Genomic DNA, 15,719 nt, shown 5'->3' with positions numbered 1-15,719 from the left:
GAAGATTACTCAATTCGAAAACAAACACCTTTTCTCGTCTTTTCTCCATTTTAATTCAGTTGTATTCTCTTTAGCCATGGAAAGACATCATCTTGAACCTGAAGTTCGCATTATTATTGTGAGACTGAGTCATCGAGTTCACCGGCAAGCGGAGAGATGCAGAGGCAGTTGGCATATCTCAGGAGGTGGTGTCCCAGGCTTTAGCTCGATTCCGAGAGACTGGAAGTGCTAACAGGAGGCTTGGTAATGGGTCGCAGAGCATTACGAGCTAAGGGAGGACGGAAATATTGTCATTGCTGCAATACAGAACCTTTTCCATAGTGCCTGCTAGATCCTAAATGAAGTCCAAGATATTTTGGCAAGACCTTTATCTACACAAACGATGCGCAATCGTTGGCCTTAAATCATACGCCCCTTTGAGACGACCTGCCACAATAACCCGCCACCAGCAACTGAACATGGTGAGGTGAGCGCCTAGAATTGGAATGTTGTTTTGTTTACTGATGAGTTGTTTCTGTCTGTATAGGGATAATAGTAGTGGTACGTGGAAAGAAGAAGCTGTCTTCTACCTGTGAGCTTCGCTCGAAACTTGCGTATGACCACCGTTATACACCCGGCCTCACGGGATACGGCTGCGTATAAGCGTTGAGGACGCTATGATTATGCTGAAAAGTCCCTCGAATGCACGAGTAGTGGCGGATGGGAACGGGTAGTGAATCGGTTGCTCCTACTCGAGTATGCTTGCACGTAGGTGTAGGCTGAGCTCGATTGGAGGCTTTTACCGTAGCGGTACTCATCTAGGAGGTGGTTAGCAATTCCACTTTAAACAAAACCGCGGCCGGAGCGGATCCGGTAGTTTCGACGCTAGAGAAGCCCCAATACTCTGGGAGATAGAGTGGCCTTCTCTATCTAGGGAGTGTGCGGGAGACCGGGCTGATGTATTTCGGCTAAGGTAGCCCTTTGCGCGCGGCATTTGGTCTGATGCTAAATGCAGACCCGACCACTCGGAATGGGCAAGCGGGGAGCTAGGTTGTCTTGGGCCTTCGGAGCTGAGCTGCTTCTACACCAATGCTGCGGCAGTAACACCATTCTGTCGTCTGTGTAGGTGCGTCAGCTCTCTTCTTGAGAATCAGAACGTCCGATAAGGCCGAATAGGCTAGGTTCGGACGTTAAAGATCTCATTGTCATTTTTAGGACGACCGAATATACGAAAGCATGTATAGTGATAACAGGGGCCGAACAGTCTCCGAGAACATGGGATGCGTACAATGCCTCAGTTCTTGCACCCTTCAGTGTAGTTTGGTGGAGGAGGTGTAATGGTCTGGGCTGGGATTTACACTGGAGGATGAACTGGACTCCAAGAAATTATCAAGGATACCTCAAACCAGGGATCTAATTGGCAGGAATTGCGATTTCTGAATGACAATGCCAGACCTCACAGAGATAGAGTTGTTCATCAATGTATAGAAAACTTAGGAATTTCTGCCCTTTCATCCATTATCTCCAGACATCAATCCCATTGAGCACAAGTGCGATACGTTGCAGAGGAGGCTTTTCTGTCATCATCTGCAGCCAGTTGACCTGCAACAATTAAATCCAGCGTTGTCACTGTCATTGTCAGCACAAATTTTGCACGAAACTTTAAAAATATAATGGAAAGTGTACTATAAGCGGCGAGATATGGAACTGTTGGCTCAACAAAACTGAAAATATTATGCGGATGATATCATCCTTGCTTCTTCTCCCCACGGTATGTAATTGTTCATAAATGCAATAGCCAAATATTGTTAATATTGTGCGGCCTCAAAATAAATTTAGAGAAATCAAAGATTATTGCTATGAAAAATTACGGTAAACTTGCAAGTAACGAAAAGTTGTATTTTGAAAGAAAGATTAGAGGTAAGGAAAACCTGCGAATACCTATAAATTACACAGGGCGGGCGACCAGGACCCGAGGGGTTAAAAGCCTGAGTAGGCCCGTACCCCATCCCTAAAAGATCCGGGACCTGGTCGGCTCACGAGTCCTGCATAAACCTTTTGGACCTATTCACAAACCCCAGGATTGTGGACCATTTTATCCTGGGGAGTGTTTTGGTTATGTCCTCTCCTTCGAAAGTATTAAATCTTTCCCTAGCATACCTATCGCATTCTGCGAGGTAGTGTCGAGCCGTTTCTTCTTTTGTTTCGCAGAAGCGGCAGAAGGGGTCTGGTAGAGTACCCATTATGAAGAGGTGTCTTCTCAAGGGGCAATGGCCCGTTAGGATACCTATCAGCCTCCTTATTCCCCTCCTAGAGTTAGAGAGTAGCCATTTCGTTTCTTTAGGTTTGATTTCCTTCAGAAACTCCTTCGATTGCCTGCATCCGGGGGACATATTCCATTCCTTAAGGAATTGTTTCATGCCCCAGCTACCTATACTCTCTTTTGCTGTGCTTAAAGAGTGGGGTAATACCGGTTGTGGTCCGACGAACTCAGTATTTGATCCTTCCTTGGCCAGGCTGTCCGCCTCCTCATTGCCATAGTGCCCCTTATGAGCAGGTATCCATATGAGGGTTACCCTATTCTCATACCTGGTGATAGTCCTATTAATGAGTTCAACGGTTTCCTCTACCAGTCTAGATGTTGATAGTTCTGATAGTACCTAGGTGTATCTTGACTTCTAAACATTCATTTGTAAACCATCTTAAAGAAAAAGTGGAAAAAGATAATCATTTGTGCCACACCTTTTTTATTAATCAAAAATATATTTTTCCTATAAAATAACACTGTTTAGAACAACATACCAGACATTAACTATGGGACGAAGGTGTGGGGAGAAATTCAATTCATAAAATTAGAGTATTTTTAAGAATTAAAAAAAAGTTGTTTAATCTTCCTTGTTGGGCAACCTCAGCCTTCTTAAATCTCGAGACACAATAAGGATTTATTCGTTGTTACACTCTGAAGCTTCAACTTGCTTATATGGTAAAAGTGTTAAATATGTCAGATAAATGACTGCCTAAAATGCCTTGGGAACTATAAAAAGATGTATCATGTTATAAGAATATTAAGCGAATAGCTAAATTGGTTAACATGAGTTTTAATACTATCACTCGATCTTTCATGAAAAAATAGAGCTTTTACCTATGTAATACAAAAATATATGTTACAGTAAAATTAAAGAGTTTTTATAGAGAATTGGATTATAAGTTAACATGTAAAGTTTATTTAAATAGTTTAATTTACATAGTTTTGAGTGAAAATCAGTTGATACGAAATTGTGTGGGAGATTAATTTAAACATTAAGCCCTATAATGACACATTGCGGTGGTCTAATGAAAAAGAGGACACCTATCATTTGTTAACTATACGTCGAAAGCTTTCCAGTGTGAGAAAGAAATGGTTCGGCCTCGAAATTGTGTATGGTGAAACAAATTTTGCTTTTTTAAACGGTAAAAGTTGGACAAAGATGACTGAATACTTTACACAGGCTTACACTTTCAGATGGTAACTTGTATAATGATAAAACGAATAATGATCATTTTGTCAGTTATTTGTTATTTATTTAAATTGCATAATTTTTAACGTTACATAACCAATTTTGTTTATTGTTTTTAATTAATTTATGAAAGGTATGGTCGAGATAAGAAAGTCAGCGTCACTGCCGTCAAATAGGAATTTGTTTGAAAATGACTCCTTTATATCCTTTCTACTTTTTATTTTATATTTGTTTGTATATTTTTATATTTTATTTTTATAAAGTCAAAAATACTGTCTTGTTACATTTGGTTAAGTTGTATACTATTTATGTACATACATACAATGTTATCATCATGCATTGCAATTAATTAATAAATATTTAATAATAATACTTTATTACTGATATATTTTAGTGATAGTCCTTATAAAGTTCCAATATTGTTCTTTTTCCTCTTTGCTAATTAATTAATACTTTTTCTGCAAAGAAATGTTTTCCGAAACTTTAATAATACAGTTGAAAGTGTGCTGTAAGCGGTAAGATAATGAATTTTCAATAAAGCTAGGAAACTTTTCAGCATTCGACTTTTTGTTGAAGACGAACAATTACGCTAGAAAGATTAAAGTTTGTTTTAATTACAGGCTTTGCCGTTCTTGAAAAAGGCCGGCTCAATTATTTTCAGACGGCGATGGTTGGAAAGACTCCCCCTGGGTCAATTATTCGCAGGCAGTCCAGGTTGGAGGTAGAATGACGAAATTGGCTTTATCCCAAATCGGAGATATCCATTACTACATTCTCCGAAACCTGAAGCTCGACATATTCTTGAACGATAAGGAGGACACGGTGATAACCAAACTACAAAAGTATGTCTTGACTCTTTTCATTATCGGGATCGTGCAGACATTCGCCATCCTCCAAGTTACCTCCTACGACCCGGCCGACCCGTTCGAAGAAAAGGCCATGCACTGGGGCATTTCCTTGAACATGACCTGCTTCTTGATAAAATTTATCAGGATCATATCCAACATAGGCCTCTTCAAGTCGTTGTTCATCGATTTCGAAAGAATGAATTGCAACCAACACAGAAGCGACTACGCGAGAGAAGTCTTGACAAAAGCAATCGATTTTTGCAAGAAAATCGACAAAAACTGCATGTATTTCATGGTTTTCATTTATTTGGTTTGGTTCTTGGTGCCAGCTTTACTCAGCCCTTTTGTAGTATTGGTTAACCAAGAAGAAATGACATATGATAGTATCACCTCCCACTTACCGACGACTTTCTCTTTCAAAGTCAACAGTCCTTTTCGCGAAATTAGGTATGAATCCTTTTAAATATGATATGTGATATTTATTTAAAGCGAACAGATATGTGTTCGAGTCCGTCAACTGTTTCGTAGCAACAGCGCTATTGCAGTCCGCAAATTTATCATTTTTCGTCATTGTCTACATGCTACAAACTCAGTTCATGGTGCTGTGCGATTCTGTCAAAAGAAGACACGATCTGACGTCAAATGACGATAAAGAACCTCTGGCTCTGAAAAAACTAATCAAAGATCACGTCACACTTCTCCGGTACGATCAGTTTTTATTCAAAAATGGATTCTAACTCAAAAGGTTCGTATGTTTTAGGATCAGCAAGAATTTAAAAGAATTTCTTAGTCCTTTGTTAATGGTGCAATTGCTCGACAGTGTCTTCTTGATCGGATGTATCGGTTCCAGCTTAACGTCAACAGTGAGTATTTTTTCCTCATCTTGGGAGTAAACATATTACTAATAATTTTTATTTCAGCCTACGACAAAAGATGCCAGTCTCATAGATGTGCTAGCGAATTTTGTTCAGTTTGCATCTTTTTTGTGTTTGGCGCTCGCCGAACTATTTATGTACTGTTGGCTCAGTCACATTACAAACGAGTCGGTAACTATTTTCATTTTGTTTGTCTTAAACTACAATCTAAAAGAAAAATCTAGGATTAAAAACGATAATATTGGGCTACCATAACTAAACAATCACAGAAAAGCAATTGTTGAAGTAAGTTGAATTCCATTCATGATGAATATGCCATTAAAGTACGAAAAGACATAAAGTTAGGAAATGTTGACGCATGGAGAAAAAACGATATTGTAGATCAGAGTAATTAAGTTTACATAACTTTAAATTTAACAATCATTGCGTTGATCTTCCAATGAAACATTTATTAACTGTACTGTAATAACCATGGCTGCGTAATTTCAACAAGTTTATGATCAGCACATTGACTAATGATTGAACTTTAAACATAGCCTCTTGTTAGTATAATTTATAAATAAATGGGCCACCGATCTTTGTGTTAAACCAGATATCATATCTGTTTAATATTTATATCAACGATTTGTGCAAGCTCAAGACAAAATCTGAACTGGCTCTCTTTGCTGATGACACAGCTTTTAAAAGAGCGTCTTATAGGGTCGAGGCCAATAGTAAGAAGCTAGTCAATATATTAAAAAATGTGTGGTGATTAGTGACCATTAGTCGATGATTATTCGGAAATCGTGAGATGCGGTCTGGTGTGATGTAGGTTTCAGAAAAACATTTTCTTTATCGTACGGTCGTTTCGATCTTTATTGAGATCATCTTCAGGGCCTGGGATTTACAAACATCTCAGTGTTTGTTTTCTGCGTAAAAAACAACGTAAAAACACTTTGAGTGAGTACAAATACTTTGATTGAATATAAAAAATATTTTTTGCATTGTATAAATTCACTTTTTTCCGCATCCTACATGTATTTGTTAAATTTAACCAATGTTTGTAAATCCCAGGCCCTGAAGATGATCTCAATAAAGATCGAAACGTTGGCATGATAAAGGAAGTGTTTTTCTGAAACCTACATCACACCAGACCGCATCTCACGATTTCAGAATAATCATGTTACAAAACTTGTAAATACTTTATAAAGTGACGAATCAGACCGATTAACGCCAAAACAGATATTCCCACGTCGTAGTCCTTCTATAAGTAATCATACTGTTCTACACAGTTGTGAATAAATATAAAAATTGTAAAGATAAATAATTGTGAGGCTAAAAGAATTTTCAATATCACAGTTCAATGTCACACATTATCTGTTTCAATCGTTTTTATTTATAATTAGAGTATTTTAAATCGTCCTTGTGATAAAAAAGTATTTAAGTGATACGAACATATTTACCAACTGATCTTATCATAAAATCTCGTAATTAAGCCGCAATTGTAAGTTGTTATGCTTGCAATGCTGCGAACAGTATGCATCTAATCTATACGTGTGGAGCCCACCAGTAATTCTAATAGTACTGTACCACTTTATGTTTTACATAGTTTGTTTTGTACATTTCCTCAGACTGTGACGACAATAGTGATCAACGGCTGTATATACATTTCATGCATTAATTTTTTTATTTGTGTTGGTGTCAAGACAAGAATTTTTAATTAATTATAGTTTTCATCTTATTCATCATTCATTCTCTCACCATTATTAATTTCAAGGGCGTTTTAACGGCCATGATCATTTCACGCCCTAACATTTAAACCTTCCATCTTAGGTTAACTATATCCCTTCTGAGTGCTATAAAACTCTGGCTACAAACATTCACTCATAAACTAATCTATCCTATTGCCATTCAAAGCATTTATTTATCCTTTTAAAATTTATCCTTTTTGGAAGGCCAAATGTATGCAAAAAACCCATTTTAAATTATAAAATTTATTCCTGTTCTTTTATTAGAATTTCGAATTTTTGTTCCATAATTTAAACATTGGCCTATGGCCAATAATAATAATAATGGAGTCAGACGAGCAACAGTCTCAGCATGAGTAAAGGATCATCGTTATCTTTTTATTTGGTTTTTTTCATATATTATAAATTCACTAATGTTTTTAAAAAATTTTATTTAGACAACCTCAAAAATTACTGAAAAAAGATAGAAATCTTGCATGCAAAACTCTCATTCAAACACTAGCAGGCAAACATTCAAAGGTAGTAAGTAAAAATTTAGGGAAAGGCCTAATAAATTTAAGAAAGGTGAAAAGTGTTCTTTTCGCAGAAACTCCTTTAAATCACTCGAAAACCTTTGCCTACAGGGTTGCAAAGTGCGGCAGTCGACGAAAATGTGTTTTACTGTCAGAATGATACGTTCTCCATTTCGAATTCATCAAGGACAAGCAAGGAGGTTGTTGCCTAATAAAAGCCTATTATGGATTAGTCTGATGTGACCTATTCGCAATCTAGAGGAAATCACAAGTCCTTTTCTTTCACACCCCTCAGTTGACCATTTACGTAAAAAAGAACAACGAAAAGCTTCAAAACTGAGGCGGGTTTAAAAATTAATANTTGTTTTTTGATGTTTTAATTGTTTGTTTATATGATAATAAAACAGGCCCTGAAGATGACAGTATAAAACTGTCGAAAGCTCGGCGAAAACCGTAAGGAAGTATTCACTGTTTTGACCACTTCCGAAGATCCTCTGAAAAGACTTCTTGTATCCAGCAGGTCGATAATCTAGTTCATCGTTACATGATCATCGTTATCTTTTTATTTGGCTTTTTTCATATACTATAAATTCACTAATGTTTTTTAAAAATTTTATTTAGACAACCTCAAAAATTACTGAAAAAAGATAGAAATCTTGCATGCAAAACTCTCATTCAAACACTATCAGGCAAACATTCAAAGGCAGTAAGTAAAAATTTTGGGAAAGGCCTAATATATTTAAGAAAGGTGAAAAGTGTTCTTTTCGCAGAAACTCCTTTAAATCACTCGAAAACCTTTGCCTAAAGGGTTGCAAAGTGCGACACTGAACGAAAATATGTTTTACAGTCAGAATGATACGTTCTCCACTTCGAATACATCGATGACAAGTTAGGAAGTTGTTGCCTGTTAAAAGCCTATTATGGATTAGTTTGATGTGACCTATTCGCAATCTAGATGAAATCACAAGTCCTTTTCTTTCACACCCCTCAGTTGACCATTTACGTAAAAAAGAACAACGAAAAGCTTCAAAACTGAGGCGGGTTTAAAAATTAATACAATATTTTGTTTGACTAAACACACAACTGGAACTTTAAATGTTTTTCTACATGTCATTATTACATAAAACAAGAGAAAGCCAAGCATTATGAGTTTTGTAGTGAAATTAAAAGAAACGTAAATCTACAGAAAAGAGGTATTTATAAAGAGCCTGTATTTTACAAATGTAGATTTTTTACATTTTACAATAAATAGAGGTAGTGTAACCAAATATTTTATCTATCACATTTCATATTTATTTGCAATTTTGTTTATCTCTCTAATCCATTCGCACGTACAATAATTTATAAGCATGCAGCTTTATTCCTATTCTTCTCAAAGAATTAGTACCTAATAATTAATTATTATTAAAGAAGAGCGTATGTCTTTCATTCAATCTTATTTACAATAATCATATAAACAAAATATCAGCTCAAGCAGGTTTTTTTCTAATTTTCATATAGAAATTCCCATATTTTGAGAAAAATAAAGACTAATTACGATCATGTTTCTCCTTTTTATACAATTTTTATAAATTAAATTGAAGTGAGGATGAAATGTATATGTTTATATATTTTAATTTGCCTTTTTAATTATTACTTGGATCACACTTATTTTTTATTTCAGTTTCAGTGGAGAATAAGTACAATTTTGTTAATGGTTTTCAGTTGAAATATGCAAAGTAAATAAATGGCTGGTTTAAAAGAACACCAAAAATGCAAACATATACAAAATTTTGCTTTATCTGTTTTTTTAACTAATAACATTACACAGTTAATTTTGTCTTTTTTGGAAAGGAATAAGGGTATGGTTAGAGGGCAAATAAATACTACTTTGGTATTTTGATTTTTTTAGGGATTTTTAAATCTAAATTGGATGTATACTTCAAATCTCAAGTTTGGGAAAATTGCCCCAACAGGTAAGTTTTTTTTTTTGAATTGTGCCATTTAACTTCTGTATGGATTAAAAATTTTGTCTGTCAATAAATAGAGGATACAATTACAGGCATTTAAAAAGGTTTAACGACTTTTGAATGAAAATTGTTCTTTTCTCAGAAACTCTTAAATCACTCGAAAACCTTTGCCTGAAGGGTTGCAAAGTGCGGCACCCGACCAAAATAAGTTTTATAGTTCCAATGATACGTTCTCCACTAAGAATACATTGAGGACAAGTTATGAGGTTGTTGCCTATTGAAAGCATATTATGGATTAGTCTGGTGTGACCTATTCGCAATCTAGAGGAAATACAAGTCCTTTTCTCTCAAATTCCTCAGTTGACCATTTATGTACATCTGGCATAATTTACACAGATATTCCATCTTGCCACTCACTTTCGTATTGATAATGGTAACATGAACAACTATATCCTCTGGGCGGAGAGGAAATTGATATGTCCTTTGTGGATGGTTTGCAACGTTCTTTGCCTGGTGATCAGTTTCTTCATTTCCAGAAATGCCGACATGACTAAAAACCCGAACCACATGTTTCTTAACTACTTGAATTTCATAAAGGTATTTGCGAATCTCTAAATGTATGGGCCGACCGAGAATTTGTTTTTGATGGCTTCGAGACACTCTTCGAATCAAAGCATGACATTACAAATTCCTTGGAATTACTTTATATTAATATATCAGACTTAATTAACAAACCTTTTTAAAAAAAATATTTTGTTAGAACCAGAAACTGGCATCTGCGATCTTTGAAAACAGCGATTGGTATGTAAATCTGGGTGGGAAACGCGATCTTGTCCTGACGATTTTGCTGTCTCAAAGGGACACGAGTTTCAGAGCACTTGACATGGTGGGAATAAACCTTTTCCGATTTCTAGACGTGAGACTTTCTAAATATCGTAGATATTTCAAAGGATTGACTAATTTATCTTTTTTTCCAGGTCGTACGGTTGTCCTATTCGTATTTTACGATGGTGAAACAATTCGCAAAGGGAGAGGAGTGAAAATCGAAGTACGCATAGTACAAAATGCTTTCTGGAGAAAATACAAGATTATTACAATTTCCTATTGAGATATTGGCTAGATAACAAAAAATTATATGTTTTCGAAAATCGCACAAGCGCAATTTAAGAAGAAATTAAAACATTAGCATTCTTCCAGAAAGAGCATTTTCACGGAGAAAAGTTGAAATTCTGAGAAGTTATGTGCTTATGAAGTATTGTGAAAATTATTCTAAGTTAAACAGTAGAGCATTACCATCAGCGTGTATTTATTTTAATGTTAGGCCAAACCCAAATCAAGAGAAATCCCTAAATATCAGAGATACAGTTTTGTAGAAAAAGGTTATTTTTACAATCACCGGTAAAAACAGTATAGTGAAAAATATTGACTTACAAAGTTTTTTGGATATTCACACAAATACTATGTAAATTATTTCAGAAGATCCTATTTGGCTGTACAATTTTAGAAAAACTAATGGTGTTTTCCCCTTAATCGTACAAAACCCAAACGGATTGCAAAAAACTTTTACCAAATGTAGATAAATAGTTTTAAATGAATTAAAAGTCAAATTCATTGAATATATCATTAAAAACACATATTAAATATTTTCAGAAGATATAACGACAAAGGGTTTTTCTAAATGAAGAAAAAAGTCTATCGTAGATATTTCTGTGAACAGCATTTAAATCAAACTTACGACTGTGTATTTTACAGTAAAGTGTGAACATGTGGCAAAGATGACTGGATACTTTACAGATCCTTACACTTTAAGCTGGTAACTTGTATACAACGAATAATGATCATTTTGTCAGTTATTTGTTATTTATTTAAATTGCATAATTTTTTACGTTACATGACCAATTTTTATTGTTTTTAATTGTATATTTTTGCCTGTCAAATGATGTTTAAATTTTCTGAAGTGCAAAGAACATAGCTGTCATTTATTTTATTTAATCCCTTTTCTTTATTTATCTCTATTACTATTTATGTAAGTAATGTTTTAATTTGTTTGAAAATGACTCCTTTATATCTTTTTTATTTTTATTTGATATATTTATATATGTTTATGTTTTATTTTTATAAAGTCAAAAATACTATCTTACGTTACATTTGTTTAAGTTGTACACTATTTATGTAGTTGTAATATACATATCATTTTTATCATCATGCATTGTAATTAATTAATAAAGATTTAATAATATTTTATTACGGATATATTTTAATGACTATCCTTACAAAGTTCCAATGTAGTTCTTTTTCCTCTTTGCTAATTAATTAATACTTTTTCTNCTAAGGGTGTTTTCCCCTTAATCGTACAAAACCCAAACGGATTGCAAGAACATTTTACCATAGTATAGATAAATAGTTTTAAATGAATTAAAAGTCATATTCATTGAATATATCATTAAAAACACATATTAAAGTCAAAGGATTTTTAATAGAGAAAATATTCTGATAGGAGTTTTTTGGTATTCGCAAAGCAATAAAGGATTATTTAAATTTTCAACTGAGAATGTTGACCAAAAAAAAATTGTTGTTTATAATTACTCAAGAAGGATTTAACTACCAGGTTGAAATAGCAGCCCATTCTTGCAGAAAGCAACATTTGCACGGAAAAAAGTTGAACTTTTGACAAATTAGGTGCTTTCATGAAATATTCTGAAAATTATTTTAAACTAAATAGTAGAGACATGCCAAGAATGTGTATTATTTTTTTGACATTTATTAACTGTATTGTAGTAACCATGTCTACGTAATTTCAACAAGTTTATGATCAGCATGATTGAACTTTAGCAACTAATGATTGAACTTTAAACATAGCTTATTGTTAGAATAATTTATAAGTAAATGGGCCATCTTTGTATTAAATCAGACATCGTATCTGTTTGATATTTATATCGACGATTTGTGCAAGCTCAAGACAAAATCTGAGCTGGCTCTATTTGCAGATGACACAGCTTTTAAAATAGCGTCTTATAGGGTCGAGGCCATTAGAAAGAAGCTAGTCAATATATTAAAAAATGTGGGGTGATTAGTGACCATTAGTCGATGATCATTCGGAAATCGTGAGATGCGGTCTGGTGTGATGTAGGTTTCAGAAAAACATTTTCTTTATCGTGCCAACGTTTCGATCTTTATTGAGATCTTCTTCAGGGCCTGGGATTTTCAAACATTGTTTACATTTAATAAATACATGTAGAATGTGGAAAAAAGTGAATTTATTCAATGCAAAAAATAATTGTTTATATTCAATCTAAGTATTTTTAGTCACTCAAAATGTTTTTACGTTGTTTTTTACGCAAAGTTTTGGGTGAGTAGAAATACTTAAATTAAAATTAAGAACGCATCTCACGATTTTAGAATAATCATGTTAAAAAATGTTGTAAATACTTTATAAAGTGAGAAATCAGACCGATTAACGGCAAAACAGATATTCAGACGACATAGGCCAAGAATAAGTAATCATACCGTTCTACATAGTTGTAAATAAATATAAAAAATTTTAAAGATAAATAATTGTGAGGCTAAAAAAAATTTCAATATCACAGTTCAATGTCACACATTATCTGTTTCAATCGTTTATACTTATAATTAGAGTATTTTAATCCTCCTTGGGGTAAAAAGGTATTTAAGTGATATGAAAATATGGACCAGCTGAACTTGTCATAAAGTCTCGTAATTAAGCCACAAGTGTAAGTTGTTATGCTTGGTTGCTCATTTCACGCCCTAACATTTAAACCTTCCATCTTAGGTTAGCTATATCCCTTCTGAGTGCTATAAAGCTCTGGCTCCAAACATTCACTCATAAACTAATCTATCCTATTGCCATTCAAAGCTATAATTTATCCTTTTCAAATACTTAATTTGAAAGGCAAAATGTATGCAAAATACCCATTTTAAATTATAAAATTTATTCCTGTTCTTTAATTAGAATTTTTGTTCCACAATTTAAATATTTCCCATAGGCTTTTATGGCCAATAATAATAATAATGGAGTCAGACGAGAAACAATCTCAGCATGAGTACAGGATCATCGTTATCATTTTATTCTTCCATTCATATACTATAAATACACTAATTTAAAAAAAATATTTAGACAACCTCAAAAATTACTGAAAAAGATAGAAATCTTGCATGCAAAACTCTCCTTCAAACACCAGCAGACAAACATTCAAAGGTAGTAAGTAAAAATTTAGGGAAAGGCCTAATATATTTAAGAAAGGTGAAACGTCCTCTTCGAAACTAACATTGAAGACCTAATACTCCCTTAATCACTCGAAAGCCTTTGCCTAAAGGGTTGCAAAGTACGGTAGTCGAAAATATGTTTTACTGTCGGCGTGATACGTTCTCCAATTCGAATACATCGAGGACAAGCAAGGAGGTTGTTACCTATTAGAAGCCTATTATGGATTAGTCTGATGTGACCTATTCGCAATCTAGAGAAAATCACAAGTCCTTTCCTCTCACATTCCTCAGTTGACCATTTATGTACAACTGGCATAATTTCTTTCAGACTAACTCTACAGATATTCCATCTTGCCACTCACTTTCGTTTTGATAATGGCTATAAGATGAACATATCATCTGGGCGGAAAGGAAATTGATCTCTCCTTTGTAGATGGTTTGCAGCGTTCTTTGCCTGTTGATCAGTTTCTTCATTTCCAGAAATGCCGACATGACTAAAAACCCGAACCACATGTTTCTTAAGTACTTGAATTTCATAAAGGTATTTGCGAATCTCTAAATGTATGGTCCGACCGAGAATTTGTTTTTGATGGCTTCGAGACACTCTTCGAATCAAAGCATGACATTACAATATCCTTGGAATTACTTTATATTAATATATCAGACATAATTAACAAACCTTTTAAAAATATTATTTTGTTAGAACCAGAAACTGGCATCTGCGATCTTTGAAACCAGCGATTGGTATCTAAATCTGGGTGGGAAACGCGATCTTGTCCTGACGATTTTGCTGTCTCAACGGGACACGAGTTTCAGAGCATTTGACATGGTGGGAATAAACCTTTTCCGATTTCTAGACGTGAGATTTTCTAAATATCGTAGATATTTCAAAGGATTGACTAATTTATCTTTTTTCCAGGTCGTAAGGTTGTCCTATTCGTATTTTACGATGTTGAAGCAATTCGCGAAGGGAGAGGAGTGAAAATCCATGTACGCGTAGTACAAAATGTTTTCTGGAGAAAATACAAGATTATTACAATTTCCTACTGACATATTGGCTAGATAACAAAAAATTATATGTTTTCGACAATCGCACAAGCGCAATTTAAACAGTAAATTAAAAAAAGTAGCCTATTCTTCCTGAAAGAGCATTTTCACGAGAAAAGTTGAAATTCTGAGAAGTTATGTGCTTATGAAGTATTGTGAAAATTATTTTAAGTTAAACAGTAGAGCATTACCATCAACGTGTATTTATTTTAATGGTAGGCCAAACCCAAATCAAACGAAATTCCTACTTAACAGAGATGCAGTTTTGTGGAAAAAGGTTACTTTTACAATCACAGGTAAAATCAGTACATTGAAAAATATTGATTTACAAATTTTTTTTGATATTCACACAAATACGATGTAAATTATTTCAGAAGATCCTAAGTGACTGTACAATTTTAGAAGAACTAAGGGTGTTTTCCCCTTAATCGTACAAAACCCAAACGGATTGCAAGAACATTTTACCATAGTATAGATAAATAGTTTTAAATGAATTAAAAGTCATATTCATTGAATATATCATTAAAAACACATATTAAAGTCAAAGGATTTTTAATAGAGAAAATATTCTGATAGGAGTTTTTTGGTATTCGCAAAGCAATAAAGGATTATTTAAATTTTCAACTGAGAATGTTGACCAAAAAAAAATTGTTGTTTATAATTACTCAAGAAGGATTTAACTACCAGGTTGAAATAGCAGCCCATTCTTGCAGAAAGCAACATTTACACGAAAAAAAGTTGAACTTTTGACAAATTAGGTGCTTTCATGAAATATTCTGAAGATTATTTTAAACTAAATAGTAGAGACATGCCAAGAATGTGTATTATTTTTTTATGTTAGCTTAAACCCAAACCAAGAGAAATTCCTATTTAACAAAAAAGCAGTTTTGCGAGAAAAAAAGTGTTATTTTTACAATCACAGGTAATAACAATACAGTGAAATATATTGACTTTTAATTTTTTTTGGATATTTACACAAATACGATTAATTATTTCAGAAGGTTTTATTTGTTTTGTAAAATTTTAGAATATTTCCCAACAAATGTACAAAACCCAAAATG

At 33.9% G+C, this 15,719-nt stretch overlaps 1 protein-coding gene across 3 annotated transcripts; it reads left to right on the top strand.

Annotated features, from left to right (window-relative positions):
• The first annotated feature begins 4,028 nt into the window (after nt 1–4,028).
• On the top strand, nt 4,029–14,830 carry LOC106665206. Of its 3 annotated transcripts, none has more exons than XM_014391466.2 (6): nt 4,029–4,771; nt 4,821–5,027; nt 5,085–5,187; nt 5,245–5,370; nt 14,315–14,440; nt 14,531–14,830. In XM_014391466.2, the coding sequence occupies exons 1-6, from the start codon at nt 4,203–4,205 to the stop codon at nt 14,591–14,593; spliced, it is 1,194 nt and encodes a 397-aa protein (XP_014246952.1). In that variant the 5' UTR covers nt 4,029–4,202; the 3' UTR covers nt 14,594–14,830. The 3 variants fall into 3 exon arrangements, with proteins under 3 accessions (XP_014246952.1, XP_014246951.1, XP_024085340.1); XM_014391465.2 differs by having other exon boundaries at nt 14,315–14,470; XM_024229572.1 differs by lacking the exons at nt 14,315–14,440; nt 14,531–14,830 and adding exons at nt 10,148–10,303; nt 10,365–10,498.
• The last annotated feature ends 889 nt before the right edge of the window (nt 14,831–15,719 follow it).

Source organism: Cimex lectularius, unplaced genomic scaffold (assembly GCF_000648675.2).
Source record: "Cimex lectularius strain Harlan isolate CLEC.00 unplaced genomic scaffold, Clec_2.1 scaffold186, whole genome shotgun sequence".
NCBI classification, from domain to species: Eukaryota; Metazoa; Arthropoda; class Insecta; order Hemiptera; family Cimicidae; genus Cimex; species Cimex lectularius.
Note: the sequence above shows the minus strand (reverse complement) of the source record. Positions and strands in the feature narration are given on the sequence as shown.

Excerpts from the sequence above, each read along its gene's own strand:
- LOC106665206 (XM_014391465.2), top strand. The coding sequence starts at position 4,203 with ATGACGAAATTGGCTTTATCCCAAATCGGAGATATCCATTACTACATT. Across the intron at positions 5,028-5,084 it reads GATCACGTCACACTTCTCCG|GATCAGCAAGAATTTAAAAG; the intron begins GTACGATCAGTT and ends CGTATGTTTTAG. Across the intron at positions 5,371-14,314 it reads GTCACATTACAAACGAGTCG|AACCAGAAACTGGCATCTGC; the intron begins GTAACTATTTTC and ends TTATTTTGTTAG.